General features: G+C 35.9%; 1 protein-coding gene across 9 annotated transcripts in view; it reads right to left on the reverse strand.

Annotated features, from left to right (window-relative positions):
* The window catches only part of LOC106870703 (colorectal mutant cancer protein), a 542,202-nt gene that overhangs the window by 206,662 nt on the left and 314,419 nt on the right, over positions 1-21,121 (reverse strand). For all 9 annotated transcript variants that reach the window (XM_089343928.1, XM_089343920.1, XM_089343923.1 and 6 more), the window contains one exon: positions 8,530-8,643. In XM_089343928.1, the coding sequence (XP_089200054.1) occupies positions 8,530-8,643 (114 nt within the window). The remainder of the gene's footprint in view (positions 1-8,529; positions 8,644-21,121) is intronic.

The raw sequence follows: 21,121 nt of genomic DNA on the forward strand, positions 1-21,121 counted from the left end.
CCAATATCCCCAAATACTTATAGCCTGTCTCTTCTATCTGCTTCATAACCACCCCCAGCAGTATCGCTAGCCCGTCCATACATTTGATTTTGCCTCTTTTCAAGACTAACACACTACACTTTTTCAGTCTGAACTCCATTCTGATATCAGCACTGAAAGTATACACCATATCAACGAAAGACCTGACTTGGGATTCATCTTTACCATAAAGTTTGAGGTCATCCATGAATAACAAGTGGTTGACTTTTTGTTGGCAGCTTTCGAATACACACCAAGCCTTTGCTTTCCTCAAAATCAGTGTTAGTGGTATCATGCACAGTACAAAGATCAGTGGGGACAGGCAGTCCCCTTGGAAGATGCCTCTCCTGATTTCTTTTGTCCCTAAACTTCTTCCATATGCTGTCAGTTTCATCCTCCACTTCACTATACTTTTTCCAAGCAATCTCTCAACATTTGATGCAATACCAAATAGGTTCATATATTCCATAATCCAAGAATGTGGGATCATATTGTACACCTTATGATAATCGATCCATGACATGGCTAAGTTAGTTTTCCTTCTCTTGCAGTCTCTAAATACAGTTTTATCTAGCAGAAGTTGATTTTTGGTACCTCTGCATTTACACTTGTGATCCTTCTGCTCATGTGGCAAGACTCCATTTTTTTCCAGATGTCCGTACATTGACTCTGCAAGTATTCCAGTCAATAATTCCCACATAAGTGGCAAGCAGGATATCGACCTGTAATTGTCTACCATATTGCCTTTTTCGATGTTTTTCAAGCACAGCACTGTCTTACCCATCGTCAACCACTCTAATGTTACTTGGTTAGCATTTAACAAGGTGTTGAGTTGCGCATCTATTTGTGCATGACATTCACCAAATCTTTTGATCCAGTAGCCTTCAACTCCATTTAGTCCCGGGGGTCTTCCAGTTGCTCATTTTTTTGCTGATTTCCTTCACTTCCTTAATGGAGATGTCCTGCCTGTTTTGGACAGACTACTGTTTGTTTCAGTTCTTGCAACCATTCAGCATCCTTCTTGTGCTCCTTGTCTTTGCTCTAGATGTCACTCCAAAACCTTTGACTTTCAATGCTATCTGGTATCAACTTTTCATCTCTACACTCTCCATTTATTTCTTTATAGAATTTCTTCTGATCTACTCTGAATAACCTATTCTGCTGGTAACCCTTCATTCTTTGGCCGTATCTTACCATCTTTCCTATTTTTGCAATGAGCATTGTTTCAGTTCCTCCTGAAACAATATTGCACTTCTTGTTCAGTGCCCTTTTTTTTTCTTTGCTTTTAAGCTCCCCCTTTTCTTTTTGGTCTAACACAGAAATGTTCTGTATTCTTCTTTTCCACCATGGATCTTTTTTTTTTTGATACTCCCATTATATTTCCTTTTCTTGACATCAACACCCACATTTTATGCTACAATACCTTCTGCCTTGATCAAATTATTTGTTTCTGTGATGTTTTTTGTTTTGATGTATTTCAGAATTTCATTCACATTTTTTAATTTCTTGGTTCAATTTCCACCGATCACCCTTTTTAAGGTTGCAAATAATGTCACTATCGTTCTCCTGTAGTCTTGCCTTTATTCTGCTGCAGATTGCCTTTTGCCCATCTGTCATGCCACCATTAGTTTTATTGTCTTCTTCGAAACCATCTCTATGTCACTCATTAAGCAAACTATCTCTGTTCCTTTCCTGTGGTTTATTAGAGATCTCACCTCTGTTTTCTGCTATGAGATTACTTTTATCAGTAGGAACTGTATTTTCATCGTTTGCTCTGCTGCTGTTTTCCAATACCTGTATTTTGATAGTTTCGAGCTCTACTTCTGTGAACCAACGATCTTTTCTTATTGCTCTAGCTTGATCACATAAGCTCTGTTCCGTGAGTTGAAACAATCCTCTTTCTCTCCATTGATCATACATACATTTTCGGTATCCCCTAAGATGAACACCATTTTTGTCTACAGGGTTGCTCAAGTAATAACACTTCATGACAGCAGCATTGATTTGTTTATTCCATCTATGCTGTGTGTGCGGTCCCTTGCTGGATAACGACAGGCTGGAGTTGGACTAGTATCTCTGAGCCTGCAGTTACCAGTGTTTTTACTGTGACATCATCACTAGATGTATCATCAATCAGAACATAGGGAGATTCCAGCCACTTCCTTTCATCATTGTTATTATCATCGCTGATATTATTATTTTCATTTTTTACTACTATTTGTCATTGTTGATATTTCCTCTTATCTGACATGAGATTTTCTAAATTATTATTATTATCATTACTACTACCATCACCAGTATTACCATCATTATTATTATTTCCATTTATTATAAAAAGGTATTATTGAATGTTGTTTAGTTTTAACTTTTGTCTTATACATGAGATGATCATAAATATGTGAGTGTTTAAGGGAATAGTAGGAGCAAAAGAGACAGCTTGGTGAATAGATTAAATAGATTCGGCAGATGGTGAAGAGATCAGCAATGGGTGATCCTGTGCTATAAGGAGACAAAAGTGGCCTTAAACCCTTGGGGTCAGCAGAGGTCAAATGTGATTACTACTACTAGGGATCAATGAGAGCACTGACCTTGGCCTTGAAAAGAACCAGTTCACCTTGTTCTATTTTTAATTAATGATAGAATATATATATATATATATATATATATATATACTGATGTTCACCTTGTTGAATTTTTGAATTTATGAATTCTTTTCTTTTTTTCTTTGAAATTTTTCTTTTCTTTTTATAAGTTTTGCTGTGGTTTACAGTTTTTGTAATTGTGTAGTTTGTACATATTGGCAGTTTGTACATATTACCTCCTTAATTTTTTGTTTTTTATTGTGTTGTTAAAAAGGCATGTTTACATATTCAGATTGTCAGGGAAAAAAGAAAGGTAAAACATTCACACAAAATTGTAGATATTAAAGTTTCTAAATTTTTTAGAGATGTTCGTTTGTATGTCCGTTCAGAAAAGTCTGTAGTGTTTTTGCAATAAAAAAGATGCTTACATTTTCGATTACTCAGGGAGAAAGGAAAGGAAAGAAAAGGGTTGTATTTTCACAGAAAATTGCTGATATTAAAGTTTTAAAATTTACTAGAGATGATCTTTTGTTTTTCCGAACAGAGAAAACTGTAGTGCTCTTAGAATAAAGAGGATGTTTACATTTTCAAATACTCAGGGAAAAAGGAAAGGATAGGTTTCACAGAAGTTGTAGATATTAAAGTTTCTAAAGCTGATCGTTTGTGTGTTCGAAAACTGTAGATATGTAAGTTTCTTAACTATTTTGACAGAAATTTAAAATAATCACAGAAAATTGTAGATATTCCTGTCTTTGAGAATTATTTTTCCATTGTCTTGCTGGATTATATTAGTGTTTCTATGTCTTCAGCTTCAGAGCAGTGAAAAAAACATCCAGCCACTTCCAAGGTTGGTGCGCTATCATCTTCATCATCATCATCATCATTATTATTAAGACTGAAAGCTGGAAGAATCAGCGTTAATGAAATAAGCATCAGCTGACTTACTCCCTCTCTTCAAAAACTGTTGACCCTGTGCCAAAATTTGAAACCATAATTATTATTAAGGCAGTGAGCTGGCAGAATCATTAGCATGCTGGGCAAAATGCTTTGTTCCACTATGTACTAAGTTCAAATTCAACCAAGGTTGACTTTCCCTTTCATACTTTTGGGGTTGATAAAGTAAGTATCAGTTGAGCACTGGTGTTGATGTAATCGACTTGCCCCACCCCTCAAAAACTTCTGGCCTCATACCAAAATTTGAAACCATTATTATTAAGGTGGTGAGCTGGGAAAGTCAGTAGGATACCCAACAAAACTGCTTAGTGGCATTTCTTCCAGCTTTACATTTTGAGTTCAAATTCTACCGAAGTTGACTTTGCTTTTTATCCTTTAGGGGTTGATAAAATAAGTTACAAGTTGAGCACTGTGGTGACGAGCTGGGAGAATCATTAAAACATCAGGCAAAATGTTAGCAGCGTTTCTTGCAACCCATTTCATTCTGAGTTCAAACCCAGTGAGATCAGATTTTCTTTCATCCCTTCAGGGTTGGTAAAATAAGGTACCTATGAAGTACTAGGGCCAATGTCATTAATTTGCCCCTCCCCTCAAAACTGCTGGCCATGTGCCAAAATTAGAATTTATCTTTAATTCTTTTACTTGTTTCAGTCATTTGACTGTGGCTCTGCTAAGGCACCACCTTGGGGAATTTTTAGTTGAATGAATTGATCCAGGATTTATGTTTTTTTTTTTAATCCTGGTATTTATTCTACCAGTTTCTTCTGCTGAACTGCTGAGCTACAGGGACATAAACACACCAACAACACCTGCTAAGAGGTAGTGGTGGACAATACTGACACAAAGACGCATATATATGTGCTTCTTTCCATGCACAAAGCTTTGGTCAGCCTGAGGCTATAGTAGAAGCCTGTCGAATATATGAGTGTGCATGTGTGTGTGTGTGTGTGTGTGTGCACGCGCATGTGTGTGTGTGTGTGCTTGTGTGTGTGCGTGTGTGTGTGTGTGTGTGTGTGTATCTTTGTCTCTGTGTTTGTCCCTCAACACCACTTGACAACTGGTGTTGGTGTGTTTTGTCCCTGTAACTTAGCAGCTCAGCCACTGATCCATGTGCCTTCACATATACAGGTGTAAGCCTACTACTTATTCTATTGGTCTCTTTTGCTGAACTGCTAAATTACAGGGACGTAAACACACCAACATCCGCTGTCAAGTGATGGTAGGGGGACAAACAAAGACAGAGTGACACACACATACACACACATATGCATATACAGCGGGCTTCTTTCAGTTTCCGTCTACCAAATCCACTCACAAGGCTTTGGTCAGCCCGAGGCTATAGTAGAAGACACTTGCTCAAGGTACCATGTGGTTGGGAAGCAAGCTTCTTACCACACAGCCAGTTTGAATTTGGCTCAATGCAACTTAAATTTGATAATCTAAAGCCTGAAAGAGACAGGTTTCTCTTAGAGGCTCAAGAAACTTTAAACTGCAAGGACCTGAATCAAACTGTATAATACATGAAACTTCTACTAAATGTATCAAGTGCCTTTTTCTTTTGTTTCTTCACTAACTTGTATGTGTGTGTGTGTGTGTGTGTGTGTGTGTGTGTGTGTGTGTGTGTGTGTGAGTATGTTTATTTGGTAAATGGAAACTAAAAGAAGAACTGGTGTAATGTATATGTGTGTATCTGTGTCCATGTCTGTGTTTGTCTCCCATCTTGACAGCTGGTGTTGGTATGTTTATATCCTTGTAACATAGTTGCTTGGCACAAGAAACTGATAGAATAAGTACTAGGCTTAAAAATAAAAGTGCTGGGGTCAATTCATTCAATTAAAAATACTTTAAGGTGGTGCCCCAGCATCTAATTCTTATTTTTCTACTGACTAAAACAAAAAATAAAAAAATGTATATATATAAAAATTTATATATATGTGCTGTATGCTATGAGATTGACAATTCTAACAGTTGGTTGTCTTATCTCCACTCAACAGCTGCTGAAAAGGAATGTCTTGTAGTAGCATAAATTATATATATATATATATATATATATATATATATATATATAAGTGGGGGGGGGGGGCGCTCCAAGCCTAGATTAATAACTTCCTACTCTGTACATTAACATTCCTTGATTTTTGATTTCTACTTAACATTTACAACCAGAATTGACTCTATGCAAGAGACTATATTTTTTGTCATAATTATCATCATCATTCCTGCTGCTACCACCATCCTCCTTACCAATACCACTATCATCATATAATTTTATAGCCACTTTTCCATACACACACACACACACACACACACACATATAAATGAGTAGAATGTGCAAAAGCCTAAATATTGACATGTAAACTGCATCCATAATCCAGAAATGGCAAATCTGTTGGCGGAGGTGTAAAAGGTTAGATTTGTAACAGTGTCTGTTTCTCTACGTATGTTACATACATACATAGACACATGTATCAATATGTGTGTGTGTGTGTGTGTGTGTATTAGGTATGTTGATGCAAACAGGAAAAATAGAACTCAAAATATGAATATATTTGATAAGTGTCAACGTACAAAACTCTCAGCCCTTGAGTCACTGTTGCTTCTGCTAAGTATTAGTAACTACTTTAGTAAGTACATATTTGTCCTAAAATATTGTTTGTACAAGATACAGCTATGACCAGCCTGACCTTGGTGCTTTCACTATTTAAGTACCTGATTCTCTTGAATCCTGAAATTTTATATATCTTTTTAATCTTTTACTTGTGTCAGTCATTAGACTCTGGTCATGCTTGAAGACTTTTTAGTCAAATGGATCACCCCCAGTACTTATTCTATCGGTATTTTTTGCTGAACCATTAAGTTATGGGACACAAACAAACCAACACCAGTTGTCAGGCAGTGGTGGGGGACAAATACAGACACACACACACACACACACACACAACTGGCTTCTTTCAGTTTCTGTCTACCAAATCCACTCACTTGTCTTGACATTATGTGATGTTTGTAACCAAGCATGGCCATCATACAAGTAATGTTGTATGTTTCCAGTCTTCCATGGAAAGCATGTCTAGCTATGGAGAAAAAAAGATACCATGCTTAGGAACGGCCGAGTTTTGGTGACAGGAAGGGCATCTAGCTGTAAAACAATCTGTCTCATCATATTCTATCTGACCCATGCATGCATGAAAAAGTGGACATAATGGGTGATGAATTATATGGAAGTTGGAACATTTATTGGTTTTATTTATTCACCATTACACATGTTTCATTTGCTAACAGAAATTAAAGAGTTTTACATGCCAGATAAACATATAAAGAATTGCCTATTAGAAATTCTTCAGATAGAGAATTAAATAATATATGTGTTTTGTTATACAATAACTCTGAAAACAAAATTTCCTAGATTTTCAACCCAATAAAACAATGACAGCAGCAACACACTGGGCTGTAATAATGGAATTAGCCAAGGTGCTTCAACAGGAAGTAGCTGAGATTTTACCATACTTAATACATGAATATATATATTATCTTTTATCTTTTAATTGTTTCAGCTGTGAGACTGCAGATATGCTGGGGCACCGCTTTGAAGAATTTTTCATTGAATGACTGGTCCTCAGTACTTATTCTATCAGTATCTTCTTGCTGAACGGCTAAGTTATAGCGAGATAAACACAATAACACTGGTTTTAAAGCAGTGGTAGAGGACAAACAGATGCAAAGACACACACACACACACACATACATCATCATGTACTCTCCTGTCGTAGATAACATATGAGTGTTCTGCTTTTGCCTATCGATCTGCACAAATGATTTGTTTATAGTGTTCATGTTGCTCACCCTCTCCATCAAAGAACATTGTCTGAACAGGTGCACACTGTACTACACGTCAGGTGTCAAAGTGATCATGGAGCAACGTACGTGAGATGAAGTGTTTTTCTCAAGAACATAACACACCACCCAGTCCAGGAACTGAAATTACTATCACTAGATTGTGAGTGCAACGTCCTAAGCCATGTGCCCTCATATTTATATATATATATATATATTTATCTGCAATCCACTACTCTCTATCTGTTGGTAGTGGTGTAAAATGTTATAATTCATAACACTGTTTATCTATCTACATATGTTACATACATAGATATAGCTATCAATCAATATATCTGTGTGTGTGTGTGTGTGTGTGTGTGTGTGTGTATTTATATAAATATATATGACAGGCTACCAAATCCACTCACAAGGCTTTGTTCAGCCCAAGGCAATAAAAGACACTTGCCCAAGGCCCCACACAGTCATGCCTGTGCCTATATATATATATATATATATATATATATATATACACACATACAGGAGTAAATGTAACAATAAGCAAGTTAGGCAAGTTGATATACAAAAAATATTAGATACATTTAATACAAAAAAATGTCCATATGTTTGCATATAAGAAGCTCCTACTAACACAGAATAGAAAAGATATCAGGAATTAAAAGGGGTGAATAAGAGTAAAACTTGGACTTTTTTATATGCAAACATATGTACATTTTTTGTATTAAATGTATTAAATATTTGTTTGTATATTGACTTGGCTAACTTGCTTATCCTTACATTTACTCCTCTCGAGCACTACAAAGTGTATTCTATATGGAGAATATCTGTCTTTCATCTATAAACTATATACATGCATACATATATTGTTGATATCTCATACGGAGAAAGAGAAGAAAGTAAAGCATTTGTCTTGATTTAAAACATACTCAAATTACAGCTGGACAAAACTCTGCAAGTTAAAATCTTTAATAGCACCATCTTACCTGCTCTTGTATATTTAAGTGAGGTATGGGCTCAGTAGTAGTGGTAGCAATAGCAGCAACAGCAGCAGAAATAGTAAGTAGTAGTAGCAAAAAATACAGTAGCTGTAAGTAGTAGTAGTGGTGGTGGTTGTAGATGCAAGAGGATGGTATGGTGTACTTACCTGAGCTTTGTTAATCTGCTTTTCCAGCATGTTCTTCTCCCCTGTGACATGTTGGAGACGATTTGAGACATCTATTATTTCCTCCTTCAGTGAGGTCAGGGCGGCTAAATGGAGCTGAGGAAGATGAAAGACAGGGGGGAAAAAAACGTGTCAATAATACTATAATGTTGAAATTATCAAAAATGCAAAAGAAAACTTTCTACTTCAAGGGAATATACGAGCCTGTGGACCACTAGATTTGGTCCATGGAAAAGGAAGGAGACTAAATAGAAAAATGACGTACTTGTTTATCCCTTGCTTTTGTGTAAATACATTGAAAAAACAAGACTTTGTATCATTTTTGACTCTCTCTCGCATATATATATACATATATATATATATATATATATGTGCGAAGGAGAGTCAAAATATAAATAAAGAAATGGAGTTAAACGCAGGTATTACTCAAATCTTTATACTTCCGACATATGTTCTGAAGAAAACACTGGTATTATTCCAGAGGGAATAAAATGATGTAAAGCAATGTGATCTTCTGATCAGGGGAAAAAAAAAAGAAACAACATACATCAATAAGCCATTTTAACCAAATGTGATGTCTGTGTATAGGATGAAGGAAATGCTGACAAGTTTAAGAAAAAAAAACTATTAATAGATTTAATGTCAAATGCAATTAAGAGAAAGAGGAGGAGAAAGAAAGAAAATATCAGAAAACTAAGAGTGGAGAAATGTAGTGCAATAGATGAATGGGAATAAAGTTTAAAGGTGTGAAATGGATATATTTAGTGGAAATGAAATGTTAGAAGACAGTTAAAGGGCAAATTTTATAGATTGGTAGAAATTATTTAGGTGCATTCTTTAAACATGTTTACAAGAGAATTCTCTAAGAACAGGATGAGATAGAATTCTTTGATATAGAGCAGACAAGAAAATTTACCTTTATCATAAGGAAAGGACCTAGAAAGAATATTCCAAACAATTTGATTTTGAATGGAATATTCTTTCTAGGTTGTCTGTAATGGAATTTACCAAAGTCCAGTCATCTCTACAATTGGTCAGTTACATTTAAAACCAAACACAAGCTAAGACCGTTACAGGGGTAGATGTAAATAAAGGAGTAAATAAACCAGTTAATAAAAGGTGTGGGGGAGAAGACTATGTTGTAAGTAGTATGTGGCCCCATATGCCCTTCTACACCATCTCCATGAGTCCTAAGCAGATGCTATATATATATATATATATATATATACACATACATATATATATGTATACATATATATATAAGAAAAAAGAAAATAGAGAGATAAATTAATAATTATTTATTAATTAGAAAATTGGACATCATCTCTGACAGCTGTTCCGATTCAAGACGTTAGAATTTAATAAGCATAATTAAAAACATATTAAAGCTGAAACTCATCGGAGTTGGCTAAAGATATACCATTACATTTTCATGTTCCAGTGTGCTGAGTGTACGGATCCAAACCATATACATACATGCATATATATATATATATATATATATATATATATATATATATATATATATATATACATACATATATATATATATATATATATCGTTTTTGGATTTGGTTTGCAAGATTGAGTTCGTGTGTTGAAGCATATTTTGTTGTGTCTGGGGAGAGTCATTCTCTTTTAGTGTCTTATTGTTTAACACACTCACGGGTAAAGTTTCCACTCATTTATTTATTTATTTTTCCTAAAATTTTTGTGTCTTTCAACCTTTTCTATAATCTTTGACTCTGTTCATTATCTGTGCTGTGTTCTTTTTGTTTGTTTGTGCGCATGTGTGTGGGTCAGTGTGTGTGCACATACACATGTATGTATGTATGTATGCATGCATGTAAGTGTGTGTATGCATGTATGTATGTGTGTGTGCATATGTATATATGTATGTATGTTAATATGTATGTATTCTGCATATTCATGTGTTTGTGTATTTGTGTGCTCGGGTTTATGTTTTATGTGTGTGTGTGTATGGATGTGTGTCTCCATATGTGTACTTGTGTAAAGTGTAGTGTGTATGTGTGTATATGGTCATTTGTTTCAGTCTTCATTTGCGTATGTGTGCTTGTGACACAGTACATAGCCACAAAAACCCATACACACAGTATTGTATAGTTTATAACTTGTATTCTTATTAGAACAATATTATTTTGTTAATTCTCAAAGAATTTATAAAATTTGTAAATATACTATTTATAGTCATATAATTTAAAAATAACAATATCAATTATTTTAAAGTGAGCAATCCTTAATACTTGTTTTGTTATATTACTAAATTTTTTACTTATTTAGAGTTCTCCCTTCCATAATATACGAATAATAATCCTTATTTAAGTAACTCCAAATCCGGTTACTTCCAAAAAAAATAGTAATATGTTGATATCCATTATTATAGCCAAAATCTATATCTATGGTGTATATAGGTTATAGCGTTTACAGCCATAAGTTTATCTTCATATTTATTATGGAATTCTCCCTACAATAAATTAAGTAAGCAAACAAAAGATTTTTTATTAGGTTTCTATTCATATTTATTATGAAATTATCCCTCCGAAAAACAATAATTATAGAACGTTTCTATTAGTTACTTTAAATAATATTTTTTTTTTATATCAATAACTTTAAATAAATAGAAGAGTTATTACATATTAAAGATATAATTATCATTTATATTTTTTACACATTTGATTACAGTTCTAGATAAAGCAAGACCCTGATACCTAATTATATACACATATAATATTATTGTTGTATGTTATAATATAACATATTATAACATACAGCATATTGTTGTATGTTATAATAGCGAAATATTATCTTAGACATAAACAAGTTTGGATTAATATTATTTGAGATATATAGAAATATATTTCGATGGTCGTAGATTACAGTTAATTATTTTGTCCGTTAAAATTTTTTTGTTTTTAATTGTAATTGTTATATAATAGCTAATGTTCACACTAATAGGCATTTGAATTAATTTTTTACAATCCAGGCATCCTTTCACACGGAATTTCGTCTATCTTTAAACTCTGATTCTGAGGAGACTTATATATAAGAGAATTGTTTATATATCAAAAAATGTATATAAGTCGAAACAAATTGTTGGCCTTTTCATGTTTTAATATTTGTTTATGTTATATTATAATATAAATAAATTATTGGATTGTCAATTGTACCTATTTAATTTTATATTTATACACACACACACACACACACACACACATGTATATACATATATATATACACACACACACATTTATGCATATATATATATATATATATATATATATAGGCGTAGGAGTGGCTGTGTGGTAAGTAGCTTGCTTACCAGCCACATGATTCCGGGTTCACTCCCACTGCGTGGCACCTTGGGCAAGTGTCTTCTACTATAAGCCTCGGGCCGACCAAAGCCTTGCGAGTGGATTTGGTAGATGGAAACTGAAAGAAGCCCGTCGTATATATGTATATATATGTATATGCATGTGTGTGTATATGTTTGTGTGTCTGTGTTTGTCCCCCCAACATCGCTTGACAACCGATAGTTGTGTGTTTACGTCCCCGTAACTTAGCAGTTCGGCAAAAGAGACCGATAGAATAAGTACTAGGCATCCAAAGAATAAGTCCTGGGGTCGATTTGCTCGACTAAAGGCGGTGCTCCAGCATGGTCACAGTCAAATGACTGAAACAAGTAAAAGAGTATATACACACACATATATATACACACACACATATATATATATACATATACACATATATATATACGCATATAGATATACATATATATACACACACACACACACACACACAAATATTTACATGTATATGTACATACACATACATACATACTTTCGATCAGAGGTTATACACATATATATACACATATAGATATACATATATATATACACACACACATATATATGTACATGTATACATACACACAAACACACATACATACATACTTTTGATCAGAGGTTAAATTAGGGTTAAATTACCATCATTAAGGAATGGTATCATCCAATGAATTACTGGTTCAATACCTAATATTTGTTGTGAATGATAATATTCATAAAACAATAGAATTTCATAAAAATCGTGGTTTATAATCATTCAAAAGAAAGCAAGTAAATGGCGATATAGCATTTAATAAAAATTTATTATCTGCAAAATCAAACATAGTCCCTTACAGCAGTTTCAGTTAAGCCTTAAAGATTAAATAGCAATTACTAAAATCTCTTTTAAAATCAATTAGGAAAAATCTCTTCAGAGGGGTAGGAAAAAGATATACCATTAAGTTTTTTATGTCTTGTATTTTAGAATCATCACAGCTGACTGAGTTTTATTTTATTTTATGCCTGGGTTAGGGGTTTATAGATTGTTATAGTGGGTAATGGATAACATGTGAATATCTTGCAGTAGATCTCCTTTGTTATCATTTGGTTTGGGTTTAAAAGTTCAAAGTGGACTAAACCTTTCCAAATCTCACCAAACAGTTAATATCTTACATAGGTGAAGACCTTCTTTAGCCTGGGGTGCCAGTATTTCTCCTTTACGTACCTACAGTCTTTGGCGCTTGACATTTTGATAGATAACCTATTTCTCATCACCAGTCAGTATGTAGTTAAAAAAAGTTCGTTCATGAGGCATGACATCAGAGAAGAGCACACATTCACTCTCTGTGTGCAATTAGACTTGGAAAGTTTGTGAGGAATCCATTCACCCAATTTGCTGACTGTCCTGGTAGTATGCAGATGTAGATGAATGGTTGAATGAACAAATGTAAGCTTTTCTGCTAGTTCCTCAACAGTTGCAATGGGGTTTTGTTCCACCAGGGTTTGCAGGATGTCTTCATTGAGCTCTACAGATCTTTCAGGATGAGGATCGTCTTCTAGGCTGTAGTTTCCGGAGCAGAATCTCTGGAACCACCATTAACATTGGCTTACACTTATTGTCCAATCCTCAGATACTGCATTAATATTTCTTGCACATTCCGTTGCATTGTTGCCTTTATTGAACTCATAGAGCAAAATATGCTGCATATGGTCCTTTGACACTTCCACTATAACTTTCCAAAAATAACTGTTAAAATCGAACTGCACTCTTCAAAACTTGCATTAAGAATAAGGACAAGGTAAAATTACTACCTGCTTTTATCCCGTCCCCCTCTGACTTTTAGTTCATGCAATTGAAAAAGCTGCATTATGTATACAGGATGTATACATTATGTATAAAGTAGTTGTATGCTGTCAACCTAATGCGACAGTCCCATGAAGGGAATAATACTACTGCTATTTAGCCGTAGGAAGCAGCACCACTTCCTGTCGGTCTTGACACATTTCCTGTGTCCTTATGTTTGCAAGGGGGAGACAAACTCCTCTACCTAGCCTAGCCAGCATCCAGAGACATGTTTCTGAGTCTTTGCTCGTCATCAGTCTGGAGTAGCAATGGCCTGCTAGTTGGAGATGCCTGTTAAGCTCTCGTAAACATATAATAATTCTAGTGAAACACATTCACTGACTTCAAAAATAGAAATAATACATTTCTGAATCTCTCAGAGAGATTTAGAAATGTATTATTTCTCTCTCTCTCTATATATATACACATTATATATATATATATATATATATATATATATATATATATATATATATATACATACACACACACACATACATACACACACACACACACACACACACACACACACACACATATATATATATACTTATACATACATATATATCAGTATTTCTCAATCGGAGTTCCCTTGAATGCTAGGGTTCCGCAAAATGTTCCTAGGGGTTCTGCGAGCACGATTGTAATATTACTATACATGTACAACATATTATTGGTTCATGATTTACAATGGATGGATAGGTGTCCTCACCTTGTTTGTTGCTATCACAACATTTCAGCTGATGTACTCTCCAGTCTTCATCAGGTGTCCTGGTGGAATTTCGAACCCAACCTTTTATTTGATTAATGAGGTACACTGTTCTTATTCTTAAGGCATGCTACTGACGTTATTTTTCTGTTGATATTATTTTTCAAGTTTTAGAATCTGAGGATTAGTAGCCCATGCTCTTATCCACTATGCTATATGCCTGTAGGCAATTATAGAGTGAATTTTAGGGCTTATAAACCTAGTATTGTATCTTTTCTTAATACTGGTTCAATCCCAGGCAGGGACTTGAAAAATAATATCAAGAGAAAAATAACATCAGCAACATACCTTAGGAATGAGAACAGTGTACTTCATTAGTCAAATAAAGGGTTGGGTTTGAAATTCCACTAGAACACCTGATAAAGGCTGGAGAGTACATGAGCCAAAATGTTGTGATAAGAGCAAACAAGGTGAGGACACCTATCCGTCCATTGTAAATAATGTCCATAATTCCTCATCCCCAAAACAGAATAGTAATATTATTGGTTATTGTAATATTGAAATATAGACATCATCCTATCTAACCTGTTATGTTATCAAAACTATAACAACCTTATATATATATATATATATATATATATATATATATATATATATATATATTGTTGTACTTGGGGATGGTCATATTGCCAGTTTAGCCAATAAAAACACACGCACTGTATATTTGGTGTTAATTTGCTTCAGCTTTATATTACATTAATCTTAATCTTATTTCGGCCAGAGTTCTTTCGTCACACTTCTGTGACCTCATCAGTGGTCCTTTGTTTCCTTCCTTCTTATGTGTGTCTCACCTTGCTAACTATCAGCCATTTTGTATTTTGAAATAAGATTAAGATTAATGTAATATAAAGCTGAAGCAAATTAACACCAAATATACAGTGCGTGTGTTTTTATTGGCTAAACTGGCAATATGACCATCCCCAAGTACAACAACATCTGTTTCAACACACGATTTCACATCAAAAATCTTGCAAAACAAATATGTATATATATATATATATATATATAGGAGAATTTACGAAAAAAACAACAGACGAAGACAGGTGGTGTAAACAACAAATGGATGTATTAGTATAATGCTCAGGAATAGAGAAAGTCTTTAACGTTTTGAGCCTACGCTCTTCAACTGAAAGGAACACAGAAAGAAACAAGGAGAGAAACAAGAAGAGAAAAAAATATAAATGTAGTGGTCAGCAGTCTATCATGGCGAATGCCGTACAGAAGGATCACACAGGAGAGCTAAGAAAAAGGGGAGATAACAAAGAAGTGGTGAACCCAAGACAAGAAGGAGCGTGTGTGTGAGAGAATGCTGGTGATCTTAACATATGCATGTGTGTATATAGGTGTGAAAATGTGGAGAAGGGAATTGGTCAGTGCTAGTGTGTGCGAAGTGATGTGTTGTGTGATGTGGTGTAGCGTGGTGTGATGTGAGGGTGTTGGGAGGTGGAGGAGGCGAGAGTGGGGAAAGCATGGGTGGAGTGTGGGTTGGGCTGAGGGTAGGGGTAGAGGTAGGAGTATGTGGGTAGGCAGAGGTTGGGGGTGGGTGTAAGGGATGGAATGGGAAGGTGGGGTAGGAGTGTGTAGGGGTGGGATGGGCTTATGAGGGAGGGTTGACGATGGAGGGGGAAGGTGGATATAAGAGAAGGGGAAGGTGGGTATGGTAAGAGGGAGAAAGAGAGGAGAGAGAAAGAGAGGAAGAGAGAAAGAGTAGGAGTGAAGAGAAGTAAACAAGTAGGAGTTGGAGCAGGAGAGGAGAGGTGGGTGGGAGGAAGTAGGGGGAAGGGCGGAGGGTGAGAGAGAGGCAAAGGGGTTAGATGAAGAGCGGAGGGGAGTTGAGCCCCTGTGGCGCAAAGGAGAGAAGAGAGAAGATTAATCCCTGTTCACGGTGCAAACGGGAGTCCGGATGGCCCCTGTGCAAGGACAATCCAAACACGGACAGGTGTTGCTGCAAGGAGTGACTGGTAGAGTGGAAATAGCGTGACACCGGGGTGTCACTGCAAACGTTGATGTCTCGGAGGTGTTCCGCGAATCGTTCGGCCGGGCAGTGCCCTGTTTGTCCGACGTACAGAGAATGACAGAGAGAGCAGGAGATGCAATAGATGATGTTGGTAGAAGTGCAGGTGAAGAAGTCAGTGATGTGAAAGGGTTGATGATGGGTGCCGGTGAGGAGGGTGGTGTTGGAGAGGTAAGAGTAAGTGCGGCAGTGTGGGTGGGAGCAAGGGAATGAGCCAGGTTAGGAGGTTGGGTTGGGGAAGAAGCTGTGGACCAAGAGGTCTCGTAGGTTGTGGGCTCATTTGAAGGAGGGGAGGGGTCGGTTAGGGAAGACGTGTAAGGTAGAGGGGTTGGACTGGAGGCACTGGAAAGCTTGGAGAATGGTGCGTTGGAGAGGTATGGTGATGGGATGGTAGGTGAGAGGAAAAGGGAGGTGGGAGACAGCAGGGCAGGTTCAGGGGAAGAAAGCAGATGCACGGTCCATGGAACGTGCTCTGGCAAAGGTGATGTGGATGGTGGTGAGGGGATATCCCAGTAGGATGAAGTGGCGAGCCATGAGTTGAGACTGAGTTTCAAAGTCATGGTTGTCACTACAGAGCCTGCATAGACGGAGGAATTGGGAATAGGGGATGGAAAGCTTGGTGTGTTTAGGGTGAGAGGAGGAGAAGTTAAGATAAGAGTGTGAGTCTGTGTGTTTGTAGTGGATGGAGGTGGTAAGAGTGGAGTGATGAAAGCTGACCGAAATGTCAAGAAAGGGGACAGAGGTGTCAGAGATAGTGCAGGAGAAGTGGAGGGCAGGATGGAAGGATTTGACAAAAGAGAGGAACAAGTCAAGATGTTCACAGGAGAGTGAGGTAGCACCGATACAGACGTCAATATAACGGCCATATAGTTCGTGAGTAGGACCAGTGAAACTTGAGAATAGCCAATGAACAGGTTCGCATAGTTGGGGCCCATTCTCGTTCCCATGGCCACTCCCAACCTTTGCTGGTAGAAATCACCCACGAATGAGATGATGAAAAAATATAAGAAAGATATGGTATATAATTTTTTTTTGTGCAGGGGTTCCTTGAGACATGTAATATATTTTAAAGGGTTATGCAAGGGTAAAAAGGTTGAGAAACACTGATATATATATACATACATACATACATACATACATACATACATATATAAATGCAAGTTTGTGTCAAGTTGCCGTCTACATCTGTAAATGAATTTTCATGAAACTTTGCAAACATGTCAAAGTAACATCCAGTTTGTTACTAGGCTCCTTGAAGTTTAATAAAAATCTATAATTGGATGGCTAGAAGGGGTCCACATATATAACCAATATATTTTCCTTTAACAGCCAAGGGAAATAACCCATTCATCTTCCTAGCCAAGGAAAATAACCAATTCATTTTCTTTTGATCACCCTAAACACTACCAAGCTCAAAGTTAATGGTCAAGGGATGGAAATTGACAACAGGTGGATCGTGCCCTACAATCCATTGATGTCTAAAACACTGCAGGCTCATATTAATGTTGAGTCATGCAACTCTATAAAAATGAATTAAATATGGATGTAAATACATCAATAAGGGCTCAGATATGGCGGTTTTGGGATTTGAACAGGAGGGCAGGCAGGCAGATGAAGTTCAGTAATATAAGTTGGGCAGGTATATCTCTAACAAGGGCTTTGAAATCCACGAGCGACATCCAACAGTGACAAATCTATCTATGTATACACACACACACACACACACACACACACACACACATCTTAGAGATACATATTTTAAAGAATTCATCTTAATTTTACCCAAGTTGAGATATAGTTATTATAGCTTATAATAAGTTAATAACAGTTAGAAAATTCAAAGCTGTGACCTGAATCTAGAGGATACAAGATAAAACAGTTTGATAACACAGGATAAATATTTGTCAAAATATCTATGCATGCTGGGAGAAAGGATGTGCTTATTTTCAAATTCTGGGTTCCTTTGAGGGCAGTTCTAGCAGCAAGATTATTGATCCACTCTGTGAGTTTTATAAAAATGAACTGAAAATTTCTGCAGGAAGGAAAAGGAATCTAGGATTAAAAAAACAATTCTTTTGCACCAGCTGCCTGGTTTTAGCAACGATAATTAAGTATTCTTTATAAAGGAATGAATGAAAGTAGTGTGCATGCATGTGTGTGTATGCATGTATGTATGTGTGTAAAAAGTTGATTGCACAAGTAAAAATAGGTAACTTAGTATGTGATATCTATCTATACATGTGTGTGTTTGTATATATATATGTATTTGTACACACAAGCACACATATATGTATATAAGTGTGTGTGTGTGTGTGTGTGTGTATCTGGGATAATTCAGTGTCAATTATAGAAACTAAATCACAATTCTGAATTTCAAATATTAAATGATCAGACAATGATCAGACAAATTACTTTACCCAACAATATTGAAATATTCAAAATATAGCAATTATATCTAATTCAAAAATGTTGGTTAAGGTAATTTGCCTAGTTGTAGCTCAATTAATTCTTTAATTGAACATGAAACTTGTGATTACGATGTATTTACAATAATGGATGGTATTACTTGTATATATATATATGTATGTATGTATACACACACGCACATGCACACACACACTCACATGACAAATATATTTGTTCTTATATGTATGTGTATGTATACTTATATATCTTTTATACATATCAGAAAGCTTGTGTGTGTCCCTCTATTTTTTTTTAATGTAACTATTGTGTTTTATTGTTCTCTCCTTATTGAAATCTTAGCTATTTCACATCTCCCCCCCCCCATCCCTCCCTATTTCTCTCTCTTGCTGTTTAGCTAGGTAACAGCTTTAGCAAAAGACTTAATATAGAGATATTTCTAATTTTTCTGCTACATATGTCACACTAACTTCTTTTAATTAATTCAAGTGGTGAGTCAAAATTTGTGGATGTGAGTTCAAATTTTGTGGATGTGAGTTCAAATTTTGGTCATGTCCAATGTAATCTTTTACATATGATACTATAGAAAATGAGGGTTTGCACACATTTTGGTTTGATTAACTGCTTAGTGTAATTGTTGTCATCTATGGAAAGTGAATTTCAGCATTTGTGCTGGGGACATATAAAAGCACCTGTGCCAGTGCCATGTAAAAGTGCCTATGCCAGTTCCAAGTAAAAACACCTGTGCCAGTGCTGCATAAAAGCACCTATGTTGGTGCCATGTAAAAGTGCTCATGTCAGTGCCATGTTAAAAGCACCTAGTACACACTGTAAAGTTGTTGGTGTTAGGAAGGACATCCAGCCATAGACAAATGGAGCCTCTGACAGCTCTCCAGTTGGCTAGCTCCTGCTGAACCATCCAACCTATGCCAGCAAAGAGAATGGATGTTAAATGATGACAACATATCAACTACCCTGAATCAATAATCAAACAACAGAAAGAAGCACCATATAATGTTGACACATTAATAGCATATGTCTTTGACAGAAAAACCTCACACACACTGCAAATCAAGGGTTATCTATTCTGCTATTTTTGATGATGTTTGGCAACAAGAAGCTGGAATTTGCTTCCCTGATGTTTATAGAGGAACTGGAAATCCATTCCTGGTCAGTCTTTTCTTTGCCAAAATCCATTAGAAAATCTATTGCAGTTGTTTCTTCAAGTATTGCTCTCACACTCCTTCCTGGGAGCTGGACAACGTATTCTGTTTTCTAACTCACTTGGGTACATATGATGTGCCTATTTGCAACATTGCTAAGATTTCAGGAATCAGACAAATTCTTAATAGATGCCAAATGATTATCTGCAAAGAATAGACAATGATTCAGAAGAGAAATTTGGAGACCCAAAGTAGAATATTGCATAACAATAGGTCTCAAATGGGAGGAAAGGCTGCCTTAAATTGTCATTGCTTTGAACCAAAATTAAAACCTTCGAGCTTTCTACAAACATGTAATTAATATTTTAGGAGGTCAGCTGTTCAGTTATTTTGTCACAAATCTATCATAAGTTGGAGAAGGAGAATTTCCTTGTGGCAGTAATGGAGTTCCTATGAATGCATTAGTTAAGACAGCAAACAAATTGATGTAGGTGTTCTTCAAACTGCAACAACTTTAATTAACTCATGAGTGGCTGTGTGAAATTTTTGAGTCTACAAATATTAACCGGCAGCTGTTGCAGGCACAATAAATCAATAGACACGGCTGTTGCATGAGGGAGAAATAGCTCATTATCTTACAAAATTTTAAAATATATTGGAACGTTTAGGTCTACCTCCACACAGACTGTAGTTAAAAAAGGAACACCAATCATGCTGCTGCACAATTTAGAGCATCCACAACTATGCAGTGGTACAAAACATAATAAACAGTTAAGAAGACACATTATCAATGGGTGCAACAATAGAGAGGATGCAATTATACTCAGAATTTCAGATGTGCCCTTTCAAAAGAAGACTTCAGTCTCCAGAATACCTAAACTTTGGTCTATCAATCAATGAATCCCAGGGGAAACACTGACATTTGTGGGACTGCATTTTCAGGACTACTACTTTGATAATGGCAATAAAGGATGCTCAAGAGTAACAAAACCCCATCACCTATCATAATCTCTTTATTCG

The sequence above is a fragment of the Octopus bimaculoides genome, chromosome 28 (genome assembly GCF_046866305.1).
Source record: "Octopus bimaculoides isolate indiv1 chromosome 28, ASM4686630v1, whole genome shotgun sequence".
Taxonomy (NCBI): domain Eukaryota; kingdom Metazoa; phylum Mollusca; class Cephalopoda; order Octopoda; family Octopodidae; genus Octopus; species Octopus bimaculoides.